The following is a 22,145-nucleotide window of genomic DNA, read 5'->3' as shown; positions in this document are numbered from 1 at the left end:
TCTCCATTTAAAACAATGCTCAGTTTGAGGCCGATTTTCTCGAAAATTTACAGTGCTGCCTATGTATTTTTTTAACTGTACATGATTTTTAGGACACAATCTGTATGTGTGTTAAAGGATTTTTCTCTATGTTTTTCTCCTACAAAAAACAGTGGATGAGAGGATTGTCATTATGAATTGTAAATTGAATTGGTGAACCCCATATTATGCAATCTTTTTGATCTAAAAAACGTCCCTTTTCATGGTTTGTGTATTTCACTAAAAATTTCATTATTATAAAATTCATTGAATTACTGTAGTATATAATTATATATAAAGTCTGTAAAATATGGATTTGAGTAAAAGCTGTCATGCGGTATTTAATTTGGAATGTTCAATCACAATTTTTTATTGAAAATGTTATTTATCGGGAAAAAACATTTTGCTCCATGAATTTTGAGTCAGTATAATTTCGCATCTCTGCTTGGAGAGCGCAGGCCTTACGGCATTTTATGCTTTTATGTATACAGGAAAAAAGAAACAACATTCGTTAGAAAAATGCTGAAAATTCCGGCGTTTATCTCATCTTTCGCCGCGCACCATCGGTTTCCTTTTTAGCAACGAGAATTCTGCGTGTAGCCGTCGCGTAGTTATAAATGTGTCGAGTCTTCTCTCTGTTCTGTTTGGATCAATAAAAAATAATGAGTCTTCTAGCCGCCCTGCTTTTAATTTCACGCAGACGTGATGGGAAATTGACATGACTAAAAATAAATTTGAGTCTTCAAGGAGGCCATATTCTCAAGTGATATTTGTGATATGATACTGTTTGTTGGTGAAAGAGCTCAGGATAAACTAAACATGACTTAAGATTTGAGTTAGTTATTGAAAAAAGCATACAAATGAACTCAAAAGAACGCAAATTTAATTCTGCTAAAATTAATTGCGGCCAAAAACCACCCCGGTAAACCTTTTAAGGGGCAAATAACAAATTCTATCATCTTCCAAGAAATATATAAATAATTATCTACGATCAGTTGGAAGTCAAATCTTCCCGAAATCAGATTGATAATCAGAGTTTATTTTCAAGCTTAATATGGTGTAATTTATTAGGCTTGAATTTAGAAGCTTGAAACAATTTGATTTAATGAAAATTGTAAAATGTGGTGAAGAACCATATTGAGCAGCCTCTTATTATTTAGACAAATAAATTTGAAATCAAGAAAAATTTCCCAAATATATTCGTGGGAGAAAAAAGGGGGAAAAAGGAAAAATTTCGATTGTTCTGCATCCTGCAAAAACCCTAGTATGAAAACCCTTTCGGATAATTTCAGGAATATCAAAGAGAGGCAACAAACCGCGGAAATTTTAATATGAGTTTTAGAAAGGGTAAGTTAATAATGTCATGATTTAAAAGCTGAGATTACAAGTAGGTAGAGAAAAATTTATTGGGATGACAAATAATATTTTCTGATCGGAAAAATTACTTTAACTAAATGATATCCACAACAGGAATTTCAGTAGTCAAATTCTGGCGGAAAGCAGCGATGTCCTTAAATACCCAAAAAGATCCACTGCAGCTGGTACCAAAAGGTAAGCTTCGTACCTGGCCACCAATCGCTAGCATCGGACTCCAAGAATATGAATATGATATAGTTGTGGTAAAGAAGACCTGTAAAACATTACGTTGAATCATTGCAAAAAATATATTTTAATCGCGCAAACCGAGCACAAGTCAGTAAAGCCACTTAAATCCACGCAAATATTGGTAATTGTTGCGGCGTCTGAGGCCGTAGCGGTAGCGCAGTCGGTTTTGCTCATCACAGGGACAGTCACCTTTCTCAGGACCGGCTTGAAATATTGAAAGGTGTATATGAAAGAATCGGAAACTGAAAAATGTATACCGATGATGCATTGTAAAAAATTAGCTGGGCGTCAGGGATGGCGGTCGTCAGGTCGTTAAAGTCACTCTCGCGGAGCGGATACGTTGCTCCTTCAAATTTGTTACATACTTTGAAGTACGCATATCGGTCATTGACGATTGGTTCGATTTTGACTGGGGATCGAACCACACCAAACTGGTCGGTCATTGTGAAATTGTAAGTACTGTAAAATTAAAAACAAAACTCATTATTTCCACATATTATTTTAATAACGTGCAATCAACCTCAAAATATATTTAATTTAAGGAACTCATACCTGAAAGTGATTGTCGATGTAAGGGCTAGCACGAATTTACCACTGACCACCATTCCAGGAAGGGTGTTATCGAAAGGCATGCCATTTAAAAAAGTGTGAATCCTAACCTGCATTAATTTTAACATGTGGTCAGAAACAATTTACATATATTAAAATATTATAAATTGATGCGATACGTCGGCCACGGTTGAATTTTCGCAATCGCGGCCTCTACGTTCAAAATTTCAGAAGCCAATTGAGATGAGCATGAATTATTTTTTGGAAATCAGCAACACGAACGAATATCAAAATTTTGCTAGCTTCCCAGATCACACGCAGACGCTCATCTAATACAAATTTATACTATTTTCTTTTGAAATATAAAATACTGGTGAAAATTGTTAACACTAACAGTTTTGCGAGAAAACAAAGCCAATCCCCAAAAATTGAGATTACAAAATGTGCTTACCACGTATGGGAACTCTGACGGACTTGCGTCCGTAACCACTGCCGCTTGGCCACCAACCACTGCAATCGGAAACAATATTTTTTAAATTAGCAAAGTGTTCTAGCTATAAAAGAATTAAAATGAGATTAAAAACTGCACGAGTTTTAAAATCGAAATTATTAATTTCTTAATTTTCCCTTGCAGAAATAAATAGCCAGTTTAGAAATGAACCGAAATGCGAAAAATCATACTTAGGAAAAATTTGCAGCAGAGCAAGAAACTGATGACAACCACTTTGGACAGCATTTTGAGAGGCAATATAACCAAACTGGCATGTCCACCTTCATTTATGCAAAACGCAGTTTTAGAGAGGAAATATTATGATATTTTAGTACAATCTAGTCACGAACAGTAAAAACTCTCTCTCTCTCTTATCTGTTATTTTTCATCACTTACTTCCTGTCCTGAAAAGCTTGAAATGTGGAAGAAAAAAGAAATCGTTCTCAGAATCTCTAAAATATTTTGCAAGTTATATTTACTAAAAATTTGAAACTATTTAACCATTTCCGCGCTGCTACACGTAATGATCATCACTTTAACAGCAGGTAATGACTCCGAATATAAGCGCGTATGTTTTCGCTGACATGGTCAGCACAAAACCGGCGTTTCCATTGCTTTCCCTCTGGTTCATATTTAAAAAAAAAAAACTCGATAATTATTCCGGTGCCCATATTCCTCAAAGTGAAAACTCCTTCATGGGAAGAACTCATTTGATTTATATTTTGATTCTATTTTTATTTCCACTCCTGTTTTTCTCTTCAAATATATATACGACGACCTCATTCCCACACCGGCCACTTTTCTACTATCTTTCGGCGAAGCGCGCGCTGCTTTCCCAGTGCGAGCAGAAACAGAACCTGCGGCGACGCTGGTGGAAAAGCTGCTGCTCGGTGGACGGCCCGTCGATGCCACCTGGCTCCGCTCCGCGGAGGCGCAGCTCGCCACTGACAAGACAGACAGATCGCCGCCTTTTCCGAGATTAAAAGCTGCACGGCAGAACTGAGGCTCATCCTTCCGATCGGAACCATTTCTCCTTCATGAGCAGCGTTCGGCCGCTCCTCAAAACTCTAGCAAAGCGGTCAGTTGACATATTGAATCAAAGATTCAAAGAAAATTTGAGAAAATCTTTTTTAACATATATATCACTCAGAGGAGGAAAAACAATTTTTATATTTTTTGCTTGGTTACCATCTTACAGAGTTTGAAATGAGATTACCATTTTCTGTGACATTATCCATGAATTAAATAAAATAACTGCTGGCCTGCTATTTGTCAACAGTAATTTATTTAACTTCTATATATCTCCTGCAGTGTACGCCATTCACATAAACATATTTATTTATTTTCCTTTCTTTCCTTTCAGCCACTGAAGGAAGAGAGACGCTAAAAAAGGAAGTACATTTCATAAATTAAAAAAAACCCTTACGGAAAGAGATCTCGGCCATTGTGCAGTGCCAAAACCACATTAAAGCGCTGCTGCACCAGCTCGGCGCCTTGGAACAAGCAATAAGTATGCTCAATTTAATTAAATCTAATCAAAAATGCCTGACTACGATGTTTAATTTGGTTTACAGCGGCCTGATGGATGTGTCAGCTTTGTGCCAGTGCGAGCAGCTTGAAAAACAGCCGCCAACTGAAAATCGCGAGATGCTGTCCACTCGTCCAACCAATGAGCAAAATTTTGAGCAGACAAAACAAGGCTTTATCTCATTACAAAAAGGGCACTGCGACCGACGTAAAAATCATTTTTCTATTAAATGCAGCTTCCTTAGGGTTTGTTCCATATTTCTACAGAAATTTCCACTCAAAAGGAAATTAACGTTTCTAAATGGTTATATTTATTTCTTTTTTCAAATAAGAGGTATTAGACTTCTCAGTTGTTTCTGGGACTAGGCCTATTTAAAAAATTTTTTTACGTGTTTTTAAATTAATGCAGAAATTACAATTAGTTGTAAATATTTTGTGACACTAATTTTGCATCTCTAATCGGAGGATGCAGGTCTTACGGTAATTTGCTATTTTATAAATAGAGGGAAAAATGTGTATATTTTAAAACAGCTCAGAATTTTAAATTTCGCTAATTATGCTAATTAAAAAAAGGGACGGAAGTTCTCAATCCTTATGGCCCAAATAAATTAAGAAATGCATTGGATATTTCTCATCATTTCCGACCGTTTGAGACCAAATTTAAGGTCAGTTGACTAGATCAAATTCGATTGGGCTCTCGACAAGTCAAATCCAAAAAGCGCTTCTAAATTTTGACGTTAGACCACGAGGAGATGAGATACCGCGATTTAAACAGCAAAAATGTCCCGCAAAAAATTAAGCTATTTACCTTTTATTTTTCCATTTCGTATTTGATATCGTTAATTTTGCTTGAAATGAGTCAAAACCATCCCACATTTTTTGAGAAAAGCGATTCCAAATCAGCTCACAATGAACAATTTAAAATAAAAAATGAAATTTTCGCAGCTCCGCAAGAACGCAACGCATTCGCGATGGGCGTTTTGCGTCGAGTGAAGGCCAAGTTGGAGGGCCGGGACGTGGAGCCGGCCGCGGGGATGCGATGACGGTGCAGGAGCAGGTGGGCATGATCATCAGCCAGTCGACCAGCCTGGACAACCTGTGCCAGCACTACGAGGGGTGGACGCCGTGGGTGTGAGCGCTTTTGGGGCTCGGGCGTCACCCGCTCGCATTTGAAGGCTTGATTCAACACTTGAGAAACAAAAGGCAGGCATCGAGAGGTCTCGATGGCCACCGCTGTTTGCAAACAGCACCGGCCGCTCGCTCGAGAGCACCCCCGCACACACAGTTGGGGGTGCACACCCTCTACTCGCAGCCCTGGAGCGAATTTCACGCGTCCTACGAGGAGAAACCACTTTTAATTCCATTTCCCCCCTCGAAATCCCAGCATTTTGGACACATCTTGGCGTTTTCTGCGGACCGCTTTTATCTCATCTTTCGCCGCGTACCATCGTTTTCTTTTTAGTAACGAGAATTTTGCGTGTAGCTGTTGTAGTTGGAAATGTGTTGAATCTTCTCTGTTCTGTTTGGATGAATAAAAACTATGAGTCTTAGTCGCCCTGATTTTATTTCCACGCACACTTGATGGGAAATTTTTTCAAAAACAAATTTGAATCTTCATTCTCAAAAGCGATTTTTGTCATTTTATGTTGTTTATTGGTGCAGGACTCAAGATAAACTAAAAATGTGTCTTCAGATTTGAGGTTATAAATGTTTGGGAAAAGCATACAATTCAATACAAAGAACGCAAATTTAATTCTGCTAAAATTATTCACGGCCCAAACCACCCCATTATAAATTTTGAGGGGTAGATATCTAATTCCAACTTCCAAGAAATATACAATTAATTATCTACGATCGGTGGTAGAGTGTTTGAAAACGCATATTGCCTTTAAAATATTTGTTTTAATAATTTTAAAATAATGAAGAACGATTCAGCAGCCTCTCATTTAGACAAAAAATTGAAATGATAAAAAAATTCCCAAATATGTTCTTGGGAGAAAAAGGAAATATTGATTTCAGTTTTTCTGCATACAAAAACGATAGATAACCCTTTCAGATAATTTCATTAATATCAAAGATATCTCGGCAACAAAGCGTAGAGATTTTAATATTAATTGATTTTCAGAAAAAGGGAAAGGTATTAAATGTGTCATGACTAAAAAGCTGAGATTACAAGGCAGAGAAAATTTATTGTGTTGACAAATAATATTTTCTGATCGGAAAAACTTTAACTAAAAGATATCCACTTCAGGAATTTCAGTAGTCAAATTCTGGCGGTAAACGGCGAGGTTTGCAAATTGCCAATAAGATCCGTTGCATGGGTCGCTATCGCTATCGTTATTAGAAGAAGGTAAGCCTTGTACCTGGCCACCAATCGCTAGCACTGGACCCCAAGCAGACACATATTCATCACTTTCATATGAGAAGACCTGTAAAAAATTGCTTTTGGTCATTGCAAACAAAAATACATATTTTAATCGCGCAAACCTGGCACAAGTCCGTAAAACCACTGACATCCACGCACATATTGGTAATGTTTGCGGCGTCTGAGGCCGTAGCGGTAGCGCAGTCGGTGTTGCTCATCACAGGGACAGTCACCTTTCTCAGGACCGGCTTTACAAAGGTGTATAAGTACAACAAATCGGAATCTCAGAAAAATTCATACCGATGTGATATTGTAGGAAAGTAGCTGCGCGTCAGGGATGGCGTCCGTCACATTTTTAAAGTCGCTTTCGCGGAGCGGATACTTTGCTCCACCAAATTTGTTACATACTTTGGAATATGTAAACCGGCCGTCTAAGATTGGTCCGATTTTGACATGTGGTCGAACGACGCCAAACTGGTCAGTGATTGTGAAATTCAAAGTGCTGTGAAGTTAAAATGCCAAGTAATTTCCACACAGTTGAATCATTTTGTTATCAAGGTGCAATCAACGTCAATCATACAAATATGTAGCATTTAAGAAACTCACGTACCTTACAAAGCTTGTCAGAAAAGGGATTAGCACGAATTTACTACTGACCACCATTCCAGGAAGGGTTATATCAAGAGCCAGGCCAGAGTAAAAAAGGTGAATCCGAACCTGCGTTTTTTACGGTAAAAAACAATTTAAATTATATGTAAAACAATTAATTGATGCAATATGCCGGCCATGATTAAACTTTCGCATAATCGCGGCAGCCGCATTGAACCATTGGCGATAACAATTTTTGCGATATGCCGACCATGATTGAATTTCCGTAATCGTTCAAAATTCCAGAAGTCAATGGGGAAGCAAGCATGCATTTTTTTAAATCAGCATGCATTTGCAACACGAATGCGTATCAAAATAATCATTTTGCAAGCTTCCCAGGTCACGCAGACGAAAAGTTTGAATTTAATTTGTAATTCATTTAATATGAGAAATACCGAAAGTAGTCGTGAGATTGAAAAATGTCCTTACCACGTAGGGGAACTCAGTCGGACTTGCGTCCGTAACCACTACTGCTTCATCCTGCCCACCAACCACTGCAATTGGAAATAAAAGGTAAATCAGAAGAGTGGCGTTTCGATTTGATGAAATCTAGACATGAACAAATAAAATTTAGAGATTAAAAAACCTCTATAGAAGGTTTAATAATATCTTAAAATGGGTTCTCTTTTGCAACAAATATCAATTAGCCAGTTTAGAAAAGAAACGAAATGCAAATAATCATACTTGAGGAAAAAGGGCAGCAAAGAAAGAAGCCGACGAGAAGCACGTTGGACAGCATTTTGAGGGACAATGTAACCAAACTAGCATTTCCACCTGCTTTTATAAAAAACGCAATCTCAAAGGGAAGCAATATAATATCTTTAACAAATGGCACAAGTGACAAACAGTCAAGAACTAGACACGCTATTATCTTCTGATTTTCCGCTTCTGACATATTAGCTTTTAAATTTGACGTTAAAATGTATTATTTTTTTATCAAATTTATTACTTCCTGAAATGGGGAACGAAAATGCAAAACTTTCCAGAATATTCGAATGACTGTTACAATATAATATTCCAAGTGGAAAGAAAAACCATTTCCACGCTGCTCCGTGAGTATATAGTTCAAATTAACAGTTTAGACACTTTTAATTCCATTTTCCCCTCCATATCAAAACATTTTGCCCTTTTGACACATCTTTTAGCGTTTTCTGCGGGCCGCTTTTATCTCATTTTTTGACGCGCATTATCGGTCTCTTTTTTAGCAGCGAGAACTGTGCGTGTTAGCTGCCGTAGTTAGAAATGTGCTGAGTCTTCTCTCAGTTCTGTTTGGATCAATAAAAAACTGCGTCTTAATAGCCGCCCTGATTTTATTTTCACGCACGCACATTGAAGGAAATTTAATCAAAATAAAAATTTGAATCTTCTCCAACTCTCTAGGCAGGCCATTCTCAAGCATTTTTTGTTGGTTCAGAAATAAAAATAAATTACACATATATGACTTGCGATTTGAGGTTATGATTGGGAAAAGAATACAAATCAACACTAAGAACGCTAATTAAAAATTATTGCGGCTCAAATTCAACCTCGTAATTAATCTAATTCCAACTTTCCAATAAAGTATCTTTTTGGAAGTCAAATCTGCCATTATCAGATTGATTTTTGGGAATATTAAAAGCAACATGGCGTGGAGATTAAATTTAAGAAAATTTGACAAAAAAATTAATTTCATGACTAAAATTTAACCAGCCCGTTGGCTCGCATTGTTAAGGCACTCTCAGGAGTGTCAAAGCAATGAGAGGTATTTGAGCAGTTCGGAGATCTAATACTGGCTACCCAAATGTCAGAGATGGCAAAAAGTGGTTAGTTTAGTGACTCGAAATGCTCAAATAGCTCAACGGGCTGGTTTGCACCTTTCCAGCATCCGTGATTTGGCTTCACGGGACGAATGTCTAGCGTTTCAAAGCAGTCCTCGGTGCGGAGGCAAGTGGCCCTTGAGTGGGCGGGGTCCCTGAAATGTGCGGCCTGGGGCGCCCATTCAATCCGTTCGCGGTGTTATTGGCACCCGGGTTTCAGCATTCGTGCTAGTGCAGTGCGCGCCCTTCCCGGTCCTCCGGTCCTCGGACAGGGATAAAAAGAGCAAAAAAAAAATAGTTTGGAAGATTTAGACAATATCAATTATGTTACAAACAGCAAAAAATTGCACGATTCGTGCTCATTTGATGGTCCCGCTCAGAAAAAAATAGTCAATCGTCTAAGTTTCACATCCCTGGTCATTTAGTTAAGTCAAATATCATCATGGGCATTTTGTGATAAATTTAGGATAATTTAAAAAATTAAAAAGTACGTGCTACAAAAAGTAATAAATTCTTTCATTTCATTAGAAAATTTTAAGAAGAGTCTAACAGCAAGCAGATTTTGAAAGACGCTTATAGAACCTGAATGGTGATGAAAATATTACCGATGATTTTAAATTTTCAAAAAAACACTAAATTTGAGCACACCAGGTTAAAATCACTAATAAAAAAAATACCTCAGGCGTGTGATCGCTTTGAGTTTTAGGTAAGACACTCGTGTCGCTTCGGCTGCTGCAGGGCTTTTGAGTAGGACCGCCGCTGCAGCGACGAGTGCGGAGCAAAAGTGACCTGCCGAGTAGGTTGCATACGCTGACAGGCAGTTCCCAAAGGTGTTTTCTCGAAAACGAAAGCAATAACGAGTCTGGAATTTCCACACAATTCAAACGTGGATTTGAACTACTTTTGAACGGCTTTTGTTGTATTTAATAAAACTTCATTTTGCTCTAAGTAATTATAAACAATAAAAATTGCTCAATATCTGTCGTAAATTATATCCTAACGACCATATAGCGCTTTTGAGGCTCGGGCGTCTACCCGCTCGCATTGGAAGGCTTGATTCAAAACTCCCAGAAACAAAAGGCAGGCATCGAGAGGTCTCGACGGCCACCGCTGTTTGCAAACAGCACCGGCCGCTCGCTCGAGAGCACCCCCGCTCACTCATTGGGGGGTGCACACCCTCTCCTCGCAGCCCTGGATCGAATTACACGCGTCCTACGAGGAGCAACCACTTTTAATTCCATTTCCCCCTCGAAATCCCATCATTTTGGACACATCTTGGCGTTTTCTGCGGGCCGCTTTTATCTCATCTTTCACCGCCGACGTTTCAGTGACCTGATCACTTTGTACATGTGCAAATGACATTGGAGAGTAATAAACAATTAATCAAAAAGGAAATCAGATTAAAAATACTAAATGTATTGTCAAACTTAATTAGGCTTGAATTTAGCAGTTTGAAAACGCATATATTGGCATTAAACAATTTATTGTTTCAATAATTGTAAAATAGTGAAGAATGATTCAGCAGCCTCATTAGACTAAAACCATTTGAAATTACGAAGAATTTCCAAAATCTTTGCAGAAGCAAATTTGTGTATCCAAAAGCCCTATTATATAGTGCGGCAATGATTTCAGGAATATCAAAAAGAGATCCCGGCTACAAAGCGTATGGAGATTGCAATATTAATTTATATTTATGGAAATTAAGGAAAGGTAATTCATGTCGTGACAAAAAGCCGAGATTTCCAGGCGAAGAAAATTTATTGTGTTGACAAATAATATTTTCTGATCGGAAAATCTTGTACTAGAAGATTTCCACTTCAGGAATTTCACTAGTCAAATTCTGGCGGAAAGGAGCGATGTCAAAAAATTCCCAAAGAGCTGTTTTACAGCCGGAATCACTTAAATAAATCCCTTGTAACTGGCTACCAATCGCTACCATTGGAATCCAAGTAAATGCCAATTCCTCAGTATCATAAAAGAGGACCTGTAAAACATTGATCATTGCAAAAATAATATATATTTTATTTTAATAGCGCGAACCGGGCACAAGTCAGTAAGGCCACTGCTATCCACGCAAAGTCCTGCAATTTTCGCGGCGTCCGGGTTTGTAGCGGCAGCGCAGGCGGTTTTGTTCATCACAGGGGCAGTCACCTTCTTTAAGACCGACTGTAAATATTACATTGTTTATAAGAACAAACCAGACACTCTGAAAAATTCATACCGATGTTTTATCGAAAAAAATTAGCTGAGCGTCAGGGACGGCGGTCGTCAGGTTGTTGAAGTCACTTTCGCGGAGCGGATACTTTGCTCCACGAAATTTGTTACATACTTTGAAATATGTAAACTGGCTACCGAGGACTGTTCCGTTTTTGACAGGGGTTCGAACCACGCCAAACTGGTCATCCATTTTGAAATTAAAAATTATGTGAAGTTAAAACGTGATCATTAATTTCCAACGCAGAATTTGTTGAATTTAAGGAACTCTTACTTAAAGGCGAATGGCGTTAAAAAGATTAGCACGTATTTACCACTGACCGCCACTGCTGGAGTGGTGATAAATTTAGAGACGCCGTTGGCAAAAAGAAAAATCCTGACCTTTAACATATATGAGGAAAAAATTACATAAAAATTGATGCGCTATATATGCCGGCCATGATTGAAATTCCACAATCGTGGCCGCCGTGTTCAAAATTTCAGTAGTCAATTGGGATGAGCAATCCTTTTTTTATTTTGGAAATCAGCAAGACAAGTGTATATTTTAAGGCGACTCAGTTTACGGTTTTTCAACACGAACGAATAGCAAAATATTCGTTTTGCAAGCTTCCCAAGTCACACAGACGAAACGTTTAAATTTAATTCGTAATTCATTAAATAAGAAACCAATAATAAAGTATCAAAGGTAAATTGAGTTTGGTTGTTGAGCTATGCGCAATTTTACCGGCAGCAGGACGATTGTTAAAATGCATGAACGAAAATGGAAAAGAATTATTACAAACGCAGAAAAAATTGCATGATGGCGCGAAACGAAAAATGAGTTGACGTTGCATAATGTAGGTATAAAATGAAAATATTGAATAAATAAATAAGGCAGGTTGTCGTTACACGATGTCTATTTAGTTACACGATGTCTGTGCAACGCAACAATTAAAGTACTGATAAATAAACATTTATCTTAACCTTTTAAATATTCTTTGAAGATTGGGAAAGAGCTAAAATTTCTCCGGTTTTACTCATTACGATTTTCTGGCAAATCCAAATTCAAAGTTTGCATGCAAATTAACAAAAGTTTAGCTCATTCGTCAAGAAGGGTTCATACATAATTCGAATCGAAAATCAAGCGCAAACAATATTGACAATTAAAGTAGAATGATACTGGGCAACAATTGAAAATTATTTAAATTGTTGAATGCCTTAAACAATTGACCGATAAACAATTTGTTCAACAATTTGCAATAGTAAAAAAGGACCTTCCTACAGAAAAAATTCGAATAGCAAAAAAAAATTCAAATTTTGCAAATTTTCTCCAAAATTTAGAGTGCTTGAACATATTTTCTTGGCATATTCCGATTCCTCTCGTCGAGATCTATTCAACGGTGTATTCCACTTATTGGGGAAACTCTTGGTTTTGAAATTAAATCGGATTTCAAGTAAGGAGACAGCCATTACCATTCGAAAAGCACGGTAACTTTCCAGCCAATTTTCTCAAAAAACTACAGTGCTTCTTAGGTCAATTTAGGCTTCAACTGAATCCTAAGGGAAGAGTTGCATTGGCAACAAGCATTTTCCAGGATTTTGCAGTATCAATCCTCTTTAAAAGAAAAGGTTTATTTATTTTTTACAAATTTGGCCAATTATGAATTTTAACATAGCTATTACCCTCTAGGTATTATAATTTAATAATTGCAAATCGTTGTGATCGTTATTTAAACTAACAATTTGATCAACTGCAAATTTTAGTCCATTTTATTTGATGTCTTGCGCGTATCAATCCAATTCAAACTTTAAATTGCTAAGCAGTGTCTCTCTTTTTTTTGCTATTTTATCACGTTACGGTCAAACCCGAAAACTGATATTAAAAAATGTTCTTACCACGTATGGGTACTCGGACGGATCTGCGTCCGTGACCACTACTGCTTGACCATGCTCGATAAACACTGCAATCGGAAATAATATTTAAGTTAGACAAGTGGCCGGTGTTCTGATTTGATGAAGTCTTGCTTTAAACGAATAAAAATGAGATTTTAAAACTCAACGAGCATGAATAATTATTATTTAATTTTCCCATGCTAAAACAACCACCCGCAGTTTTGAAAAGAATTGAAATTGCGAAAAATCATACTTAAGAAAAATGGGCAGCAAAGCAGGAAACCGAAGATGACCATGTTGGACAGCATTTTGAGAGCCTCTTTAACCACATCAGCAATTCCACCTGCTTTTATACAAAACGCAGTCTCAAGGGGAAAACATTTCAATATCTTTTACAATCTGCAAAAGTCACGAACAGTCGTGAAGAACTTGCTTTTTTATCTTCTGCTTTTCCGCTTCTGATATGTTTACATCTGAATTTAAAGGTACTTGTGTTTTTTTATCACTGTATAATTAAAAACTGAAATGGGGACAGAAAAAGCAAACCTTTTTCAGAATATTAAAACAACTTGTAAAGAAAATGATAATCAAAATGGAAAAATGCGCGCCGCTCCGTGAGTGGCTTAAATTAACAGATACAAATGTATTAATTTACACGACAAACTGACTCCGAAAAAGTATGTTTCCGCTGACACAGAACCTACGCTAGAATTCCTGACTCATCTTAAAAAAAACTATTTTGATGTCTTATCCTTCAGTGAAGACTGCTCCATGTCAAAAACTGATTTGATTAGAATTCAATTTTTTTTATTTTGAACACTATATATTTGATTCTTTTTTATGACGACCTCATTTCAGCACCGGCCACTTTTCTACTATGTAACGAGTAACCTAGTCAACCTATGTTTTATATATATATCATAGCCGACTCTGAATGCATAAAAGTAACACCGCGGCCACTTCGCTCGAGAGTTTTTTAGGCTCGGGCGTCTTCCCGATCGCAATTGAAGGCTTGATTCAACACTCCAGACACAAAAGGCAGGCATCGAGAGAGGTCTCGAGGGACACCGCTGTTTGCAAACAGCACCGGCCGCTCGCTCGAGAGCACCCCCGCTCACTCATTGGGGGGTGCACACCCTCTCCTTGCAGCCCTGGAGCGAATTTCACGCGTCCTACGAGGAGAAACCCACTTTTAATTACATTTTCCCCTCAATCTCGCAACATTTTGCCCATTTTCTGCGGGCCGCTTTTATCTCATCTTTCACCGCGTACCATCGTTTTCCCATCACGCACACATGATGGGAAATTTATTCCAAAATAAATTTCAATCTTCATTCTCAAAAGCGATTTTATGTTCTGTTTATTGGTGCAGGACTCAAGATAAACTAAAATATGTGTCTTCAGATTTGAGGCTATATATGTTTGGGAAAAGCATACAATTCAATACAAAGAACGCAAATTTAATTCTGCTAAAATTATTCACGGCCCAAACCACCCCTGTATAACTTTTAAGGGGTAGATAACTAATTCCAACTTCCAAGAAATATACAATTAATTATCTACGATCGGTGGTAGAGTGTTTGAAAACGCATATTGCCTTTTAAATATTGTTTTTTAATAATTTTAAAATAACGAAGAACGATTCAGCAGCCTCTCATTTAGACAAAATATTGAAATGGCAAACAAAAATCACAAACATGTTCCTGCGAGAAAAAGGAAATATTGATTTCAGTTTTTCTACCTCCAGAAACCCTATAGTACGATAGATAACCCTTTCGGATAATTTCATAAATATCAAAGATATCTCGGCCACAAAGCCTAGAGATTTTAATATTAATTGATTTTCAGAAAAAGGGAAAGGTATTAAATGTGTCATGACTAAAAAGCGATGATTACAAGGCAGAGAAAATTTATTGTGTTGACAAATAATATTTTCCGATCGGAAAAATCTCTTACTAAAAGATATCCACTTCAGGAATTTCAGTAGTCAAATTCTGGCGGTAAACTGCGAGGTTTGCAAATTGCCAATAAGATCCGTTGCATGAGTCTTCACCGCTATTAGAAGAAGGTAAGCCTTGTACCTGGCCACCAATCGCTAGCATTGGACCCCAAGCAGATTCATATGCTATACTTTTATAAGAGAAGACCTGTAAAACATTGCTTTTGATCATTGCAAAAAAATACATATTTTAATCGCGCAAACCTGGCACAAGTCCGTAAAACCACTGACATCCACGCACATATTGGTAATGTTTGCGGCGTCTGAGGCCGTAGCGGTAGCGCAGTCGGTGTTGCTCATCACAGGGACAGTCACCTTTCTCAGGACCGGCTTTACAAAGGTGTATAAGTACAAAAAATCGGAAACTCAGAAAAATTCATACCGATGTGATATTGAAAGAAAGGAGCTGCGCGTCAGGGATGGCGTCCGTCACATTTTTAAAGTCGCTTTCACGGAGCGGATACTTTGCTCCACGAAATTTGTTACATACTTTGGAATATGTAAACCGGCCGTCTAAGATTGGTCCGATTTTGACATGGGGTCGAACCTCGCCAAACTGGTCAGTCATTGTGAAATTATAGGAGCTGAGAAGTTAAAATGTCAAGTAATTTCCACACAGTTGAATCATTTTGTTATCAAGGTGCAATAAGAAACTCACGTACCTTAAAAAGCTTGTCGGAATAGTGGTTAGCACGAATTTACTGCTGACCACCATTCCAGGAAGGGTTATATCAAGAGGGACGCCAGGGTAAAAAACGTGAATCCGAACCTGCGTTTTTAACGGTAAAAAACAATTTGCATTATATGTAAAACAATTAATTGATGCAATATGCCGGCCATGATTAAACTTTCACATAATCGGCGTTCAAAATTTGAGATGCCAATTAGCATACGAGCATAGCTTTTTTGGACATCAGCACAGCGAAGCATTTTTTTAGTTTAAGGTTTTGAAAAAACGAACGAAAAGCAAATTAATAATCGTTTTGCAAACTTCTCAGGCCACACAGGCGACATTTAAATTTGGAATTCATTAGATAAGAAAGCAATAAAGAGAGAAAACAAGTTTCAATGGGTTAAACGGTCGAGCAATATGTATATAGAAGAGAAACATATTTTTCAAAGAGTTATGGCTGTTGAAAAGATTGCTTGAATTGACGAGTTTGCTTTAATTCTAAATCAAATGTTTATGCAAAATTGTCAAAATACATTATGAACAAAATGAAAAAAAAAAATTTGTTGCCCTTCGCGTATCAATCCAAATGAAGCGTTAGGTTGCTTCCCAGCCACCCTGTTTAGTTCCATTTTATCTCGTACTGGCCGATCCCGAAAAAATGTTACTTACCAAGTATGGATACTCGGACGGATCTGCGTCTGTAACCACTGCTTGACCCTGCACAACAACCACTGCAATCGGAAAGAATTAGGTTATTTTATGAAGTCTAATATGAATAAAATAATAAAAAAAGATATTGATAACCTCTACAGAGAAGGTTGATACATTTCTTAAAAAACAATTACCCAGCTTAGAATAATAGAAACAAATTGCAAGAAATCATACTTAAGAAAAATGAGCAGCATAGCACAACGCCGACGACAACTATTTTGGACAGCATCTTGAAGGCCTCTTTAACCACGATGGCATTTCCACCTGCTTTTATACAAAACGCAGTCTCAAAGGGGGAATATTATACGTAGTATCTTTTACAATCTGCAAGTTTCGAACAGTCGAGAAGCAATTGCTTTTTATCTTCTGCTTTTCCGCTTCTGATAAATTCCATTTAATGGTTTCTTATTTTTTATCACTTTTTCCTTTGCAGAAAATGTGAAAGAAAGACATACCTTTATCAGAATATCAAAAAAGCTTGTTGAAAAGATAATTAAGATGAAAAAAAATACGTGCCGCTCCGTGAGCGGTTCAAATTAACAGGTCCAAAATAAATCGATGAGTCAATTAATAACTGACTGCGAATTAGTATGTTTCCGCTGATATGGTCAGCACAGAACCAACGCTAGATTTCCTGATTCATTTTTAAAAAAATCGTAATAATTCCGACGTCTTTCTCCAGTGATGCAAATAACTGATTTGTTTATAATTCCATTTTAATTTTGACCACTGTTTCTCTTCTCAAAATTATGTGTCGACCTCATTTCAGCACCGGCCTTTTCACTGCAATCTCCCCTTTTTTCAAGAAGTGAACTCGACGAACTGCGCACTTCTTGCCCAGGGCGAGCAGAACCTGGCCATGAAGGTGGCAAAGCGGCTGGCGCTTTTATGCTCGGCGGGCAACCCGTCGACGCCGCCTTGCTCCGTTCCGCGGAGGCGCAGCTCGCAACTGACAAGACCAGACAGATCGCCGCCCTCTCCGAGATTAAAAGCTGCTCGGCAGAACTGAGACTCGTCCATGAGCAGAGTCCAACTGCTCCTGGAAACACTAGCAAAAGTAAAGATTCGTAGAAAATTCTAGAATTATCTATTTTAATATGCATTCACAAGGAAAGGAAACGCCATTCACATAAACATATTTAATTATTTTCCTTTCTTTCCTTTCAGCCGGATGAAGGAAGAGAGACGCTAAAAAAGGAAGTACATTTCATAAATTAAAAGAACCTTGCGGAAAGAGAACTCGGCCGTGGTGCGGTGCTACACCACATCAAATTGTGCTGCTGCACCTGCTCGGCGCCTTGGAACTTGGAACAAGCAATAGATACGCTCAATTTAATTAAATCTAGTTAAAAATGCCTGACTCCGATGTTTAATTTGGTTTACAGCGGCCTGATGGACGTGTCAGCTTTGTGCCAGTGCGAGCAGCTTGGAAAACAGCCGCCAACTGAAAACCGCGAAAAATGCTATCCACTCGTCCAATCGAGATTTAGTTTCTAACGCTGATAACAAACAAAAAGGTACGTCTAATATTGCTGACGATGAGCACAATTTTAACGCTTTATCTCATTGCAAAAATGGCACGGATTGATTAAATAAAAATCATGTAATTAAATGCAGCTTTCTAAGGTTCCTCATTCCATAATTCAACACGAATTTCTACTTAATAGTAAATTTACGTTTCTAATTGGTAAAATTTATTTTTTAAAATAAGAGGTATCAATTGCTAAAATTAGGAATATTTAAAACATTTTCTACTCGTTTTATTTTAGATTAATGCAGAACCGCATTCCTTTAATTTTGTGACAGTAATTTTGCATCTCCGATGGGCGCAGGTCTTACTGCCTTTTTTGCTCTTATATACAGCAAAATGAAACTAAAATTGATTTTAAAAATGCTGAATTTAAAATTTCACCAATGTTATTTTTTATGGATTCTTCTAGTCATGTCCAAACGAATGAGACAAAATTTGCGTTGGTCAAAGGTCATGACGGGTCATTTCATGAAATATTTTTCAATCAATTTTAAAAATAAAAAATATCAAAGTGCATTGAAAAGTAAGAAACTCTCTAACAGTTCAATAGGATTATTAAATTAAAACCCTTATAGAACCCTGAAATAAAAAAATGTTTTAAATTTTCAAAGTGGACTATAATTGAAAGTGGAAGCAACCATGAGAATAGAATTTCCAAGCATTGAAAAACTTTTTGAATTGGTAAATTTTCAAAGGTGATTAAATAATAAAAAATACTCAAAATTGTCATAAAATTACCCCTAATGATCGTGACCTTAAATATTGTGTTCATTGATTTGGCTAGACGAGAGAAATCCAAAGCACTTTTCAATTTTGACATTACACAACGAGGAGATGAGAGATATTGCGATTTAAACAACAAAAACTTTTCCAAAAAAAACGGAAATTTTAACAATTTTTTAAATTTTATATCATTTTGTTTATTTTGCTTGAAATTGAGCCTTAACTGTCGTCCCTTTTGTAAGATAAACGATTCCAAATCATCTCTTAAAGCTTACATAGTAGCATTTAAATTTAAAATAATTTTTTCGCAGCTCCGCAAGAACGCAATGCATTTGCGATGGGCGTGTTGCGTCGAGTGAAGTCCAAGTTGGAGGGCCGGGACGTGGAGCCGGCCGCGGGGAAGGCGATGACGGTGCAGGAGCAGGTGGGCATGATCATCAGCCAGTCGACCAGCCTGGACAACCTGTGCCAGCACTACGAGGGGTGGACGCCGTGGGTGTGAGAGCTTTTGGGGCTCGGGCGTCACCCGCTCGCATTTGAGCACTCCCAGACACAAAAGGCAGGCATCGAGAGGTCTCGACGGCCACCGCTGTCCGCAAACAGTGTTGAATCTTCTCTCTTCTTGGTGAAGGACTCGTGCAGATAAACTAAATCGACTTCAGATTTGAGTTGGGGATTGAAAAAAGCATACAACTCAATTCAAAGAACGCAAATTTCATTCTGCTAAAATTAATTACAATCCAAAACCACCCCGTAAATCCTGTGATGTGTAAATAACAATTATTCCAACTGCAAAGAAATATATGTAAATAAAAATCTACGATCGGTAGGAAGTTGAATCTGCGAAAATATGTTTTATTAATTTTAAAATTAATGGTAAATTACGATTCAGCAGCCTCTTATTTAGACCAAATTAAAATCGCGAAGATATATTCACATGGTAGGAATAGGAAATTTTGAATTTTGCTGTTCTGCATCCAAAAACCTAGTACGATAACCCTTTCAGATAATTAAAGGAATATCAAAGAGATATCTCAGCAACAAATCGTGCAGATTTTAATATAAAAATAGAATATAGAAATGAAGGGTAGATAAATTCATGGAATGATTTAAAAGCTGAGATTACCAGGCGGAGAAAATTATTTATTGTGTGTTGACAAATAATATTTTCTGATCGGAAAACCTTGACTAAACGATATCCACAACAGGAAGTTCGGCAGTCAAATTCTGGCGGAGAACAGCGAGGTTTCCAGATGACCAATAAGTAGTATCGTTGCAGCCTTTATCAGAAGGAAGGCCTTGTACCTGGCCACCAATCGCTAGCAATGGACTCCAACCAGTTATATAATCCATTGTTATGGTACCGTTGAAAATGAAGATCTGTAAAAATACGTGTTATCATTGCAAAAATTATATTAAATCGCACAAACCGAACACAAGTCAGTAAAGCCACTGGTATCCATGCAAATATAGGAATTTGTTGAGGGGTTCACTCCCTTAGCAGTAGCGCAGGCGGTTTTGTTCATCACAGGGATAGTCATCTTTCTCAGGACCGGCTTAAAAAAATTTACGAACGTTTATAAGAACAAATCGAACACTCTGACAAATTCATACCGATGTTTTATTGAAAAAAATCAGCTGAGCGTCAGGGACGGCGGTCGTCAGGTTGTTGAAGTCACTTTCACGGAGCGAATACTTTGCTCCACCAAATTTCCTACATACTTTGAAATATGTAGCCGCGCCTTTGAGGATTGTTCCGTTTTTGACTGGGGTTCGAACCACGCCAAACTGGTCAGTCATTGTGAAATTTGAAAATCTGTGAAGTTAAAGTGTAAAGTTATTCCCACACTGTTGATGAATAATCATGATTGCAATCAACCGCAAATCATAAAATATATTGAATTTAAGGAACTCTCATACCCAAACACAGCGGTCGATACGAAGGTTAGCACGAATTTACTACTGACCACCAGTCCAGGAGTAGTGATCTCGGTATGTGCGATAGGAATTAAGAGGTAAAACCTAACCTGCGTTTTAAAATAAGAGAGGTAAAATCAGTTACATATTTATATGTGTGCAACAATTGATGCGATAGACTTTTCGTGATTGCGGCAGCTGCGTTGAAAAGTCAAAAGTCCAATTGGGATGAGCAAGTCTTTTTTGGAAATCAGCATAATGTTTAATGTTTTGCAACACGAACGAATAGCGAAATGTTCGTGTTGCAAGCTTCCCAGGCCACACAGACGTAACGTTTAAATTTAATTTGTTAATTCACTAAATAGGAAAGCAGCATAAAAGAGAAAAATAATAAGTGTGATAGGTAAACGAAAGCAGAAGAAGATCATATTTTTCAAAGAGAAATGAAAATTTTTTATAATAATAATTTTATATTAAATCATTCAAGATTGGGAAAGATATACAATTTCTCCGGTTTTGCAATTTACGTTTCTGACAAAAGCAAATTCAATGTTTAACCAGTTCATCCTATTTTTTTTTATCTCGTTTCGGCCAATCCCAAAACTCTGAGATACAAAAATTCCTTACCACGTATGGGTACTCGGACGGCATTGCGTCAGTAATCACCACTGCTTGGCCCTGCTCTACAAGCACTGCAAAATCGGAAACGATATTTTAATTAGAAAAGTGTCCGTAGTAAAGTCTACCCATTAACTAATAAAATGAGATTAAAAAACTTCACGAGTTTAACATTATACACATTATTAATTTGTTCCCTTGAATTAATATTTAGCCAGTTTACAAAAGAAACGAAATGCGAAAAATCATACTTAAGAAAAATGGGCAGCAGAGCAAGAAGCCGAAGACAATAACCATGTTGGACATCAGCATTTTGAGGGCTTCCTTAACCACAGTCGCATTTCCACCTGGTTTTATACAAAAACGCTATCTCAAGGGGGAATATGGTATCTTTTACAATCTAAAAAGCCACGAACTTGTGAATAAACAATTGTTTTTTTTATCTTCTGCTTTTTCACTTCCGTTGCATTTACATTAAAATTTTAAGGTAAATAATTTATTTCTTATCACTTTATTGCTTCCTTTGCAGAAAAGCTGAAATGTGAAAGAACGAAAAACCTTTGTTTTCAGAATTTCAAAACAGATTATACAAAATGATAAATAAAATGGAAAAAATACGTGTCCCTCCGTTGGCTCGCATTGTTAAAAGGCATTCTGAGGAGTGTCAAAGCAATGTGAGGTATTTGAGCAGTTGGGAGATCTAATACTGGCTATTCAATGTCAGAGATGGCAAAAAAGTGGTTAGTTTAGTGACTCGAATTGCTCAAATTGCTCAACGGGCTGGGAGGCGCACCGGCGCCGACTCGCTACTTGCTGGTTTGCACCTTTCCAGCTTTTCATGCGTGATTTGGCTTCACGGGACGAATGTCTAGCGTTTCAATGCAGTCCT

General features: G+C 37.5%; 3 protein-coding genes and 1 long non-coding RNA gene across 5 annotated transcripts; all 4 read right to left on the bottom strand.

Annotated features, from left to right (window-relative positions):
* Nucleotides 1-6,364: 6,364 nt before the first annotated feature.
* LOC135944868 (uncharacterized) lies at nt 6,365-7,281 on the bottom strand. Its single transcript, XR_010575377.1, has 4 exons — nt 7,165-7,281; nt 6,855-7,056; nt 6,677-6,802; nt 6,365-6,618 (listed from the first exon to the last, which is right to left on the bottom strand). It is a non-coding gene; the product is annotated as an uncharacterized LOC135944868 (long non-coding RNA).
* Nucleotides 7,282-10,737: 3,456 nt separating this feature from the next.
* LOC135946839 (uncharacterized) lies at nt 10,738-13,414 on the bottom strand. 2 transcript variants are annotated; one of them, XR_010575546.1, is made up of 5 exons: nt 13,338-13,414; nt 13,088-13,152; nt 11,220-11,593; nt 11,039-11,164; nt 10,738-10,982 (listed from the first exon to the last, which is right to left on the bottom strand). XR_010575546.1 is itself a non-coding variant. In XM_065495258.1 (5 exons), the coding sequence occupies exons 1-5, from the start codon at nt 13,390-13,392 to the stop codon at nt 10,800-10,802; spliced, it is 603 nt and encodes a 200-aa protein (XP_065351330.1). In that variant the 5' UTR covers nt 13,393-13,408; the 3' UTR covers nt 10,738-10,799. The 2 variants fall into 2 exon arrangements, 1 of the variants encoding a protein (XP_065351330.1); XM_065495258.1 differs by having other exon boundaries at nt 11,220-11,393; nt 13,338-13,408.
* Nucleotides 13,415-14,988: 1,574 nt separating this feature from the next.
* On the bottom strand, nt 14,989-16,697 carry LOC135944870 (uncharacterized). Its single transcript, XM_065492077.1, has 6 exons — nt 16,642-16,697; nt 16,426-16,487; nt 15,746-15,852; nt 15,466-15,667; nt 15,288-15,413; nt 14,989-15,231 (listed from the first exon to the last, which is right to left on the bottom strand). The coding sequence occupies exons 1-6, from the start codon at nt 16,694-16,696 to the stop codon at nt 15,040-15,042; spliced, it is 744 nt and encodes a 247-aa protein (XP_065348149.1). The 5' UTR covers nt 16,697; the 3' UTR covers nt 14,989-15,039.
* Nucleotides 16,698-19,839: 3,142 nt separating this feature from the next.
* LOC135947203 (uncharacterized) lies at nt 19,840-21,568 on the bottom strand. Its single transcript, XM_065495866.1, has 6 exons — nt 21,508-21,568; nt 21,266-21,330; nt 20,642-20,748; nt 20,336-20,537; nt 20,152-20,277; nt 19,840-20,101 (listed from the first exon to the last, which is right to left on the bottom strand). The coding sequence occupies exons 1-6, from the start codon at nt 21,566-21,568 to the stop codon at nt 19,910-19,912; spliced, it is 753 nt and encodes a 250-aa protein (XP_065351938.1). The 3' UTR covers nt 19,840-19,909.
* Nucleotides 21,569-22,145: the final 577 nt, after the last annotated feature.

Source organism: Cloeon dipterum, chromosome X (genome assembly GCF_949628265.1).
Source record: "Cloeon dipterum chromosome X, ieCloDipt1.1, whole genome shotgun sequence".
Taxonomy (NCBI): domain Eukaryota; kingdom Metazoa; phylum Arthropoda; class Insecta; order Ephemeroptera; family Baetidae; genus Cloeon; species Cloeon dipterum.
Note: the sequence above shows the minus strand (reverse complement) of the source record. Positions and strands in the feature narration are given on the sequence as shown.

Bases quoted from the DNA above. Each gene is read 5' to 3' on its own strand.
- LOC135946839 (XM_065495258.1), bottom strand. From the start codon at position 13,392: ATGCTGTCCAACATGGTCATCTTCGGTTTCCTGCTTTGCTGCCCATTT. The intron at 13,153-13,337 runs GTATGATTTTTC...TTCCGATTGCAG, and splicing joins TTGCTGCCCATTTTTCTTAA to TGTTTATCGAGCATGGTCAA. The intron at 11,394-13,087 runs GTAAGAACATTT...ATGGATGACCAG, and splicing joins CGTCCGAGTACCCATACGTG to TTTGGCGTGGTTCGAACCCC.
- LOC135944870 (XM_065492077.1), bottom strand. From the start codon at position 16,696: ATGCTGTCCAAAATAGTTGTCGTCGGCGTTGTGCTATGCTGCTCATTT. The intron at 16,488-16,641 runs GTATGATTTCTT...TTCCGATTGCAG, and splicing joins ATGCTGCTCATTTTTCTTAA to TGGTTGTTGTGCAGGGTCAA. The intron at 15,232-15,287 runs GTTTGCGCGATT...AATGTTTTACAG, and splicing joins GTTTTACGGACTTGTGCCAG to GTCTTCTCTTATAAAAGTAT.
- LOC135947203 (XM_065495866.1), bottom strand. From the start codon at position 21,568: ATGCTGATGTCCAACATGGTTATTGTCTTCGGCTTCTTGCTCTGCTGC. The intron at 21,331-21,507 runs GTATGATTTTTC...CCGATTTTGCAG, and splicing joins CTGCTGCCCATTTTTCTTAA to TGCTTGTAGAGCAGGGCCAA. The intron at 20,278-20,335 runs GTATGAATTTGT...AATTTTTTTAAG, and splicing joins TTTTTTTCAATAAAACATCG to CCGGTCCTGAGAAAGATGAC.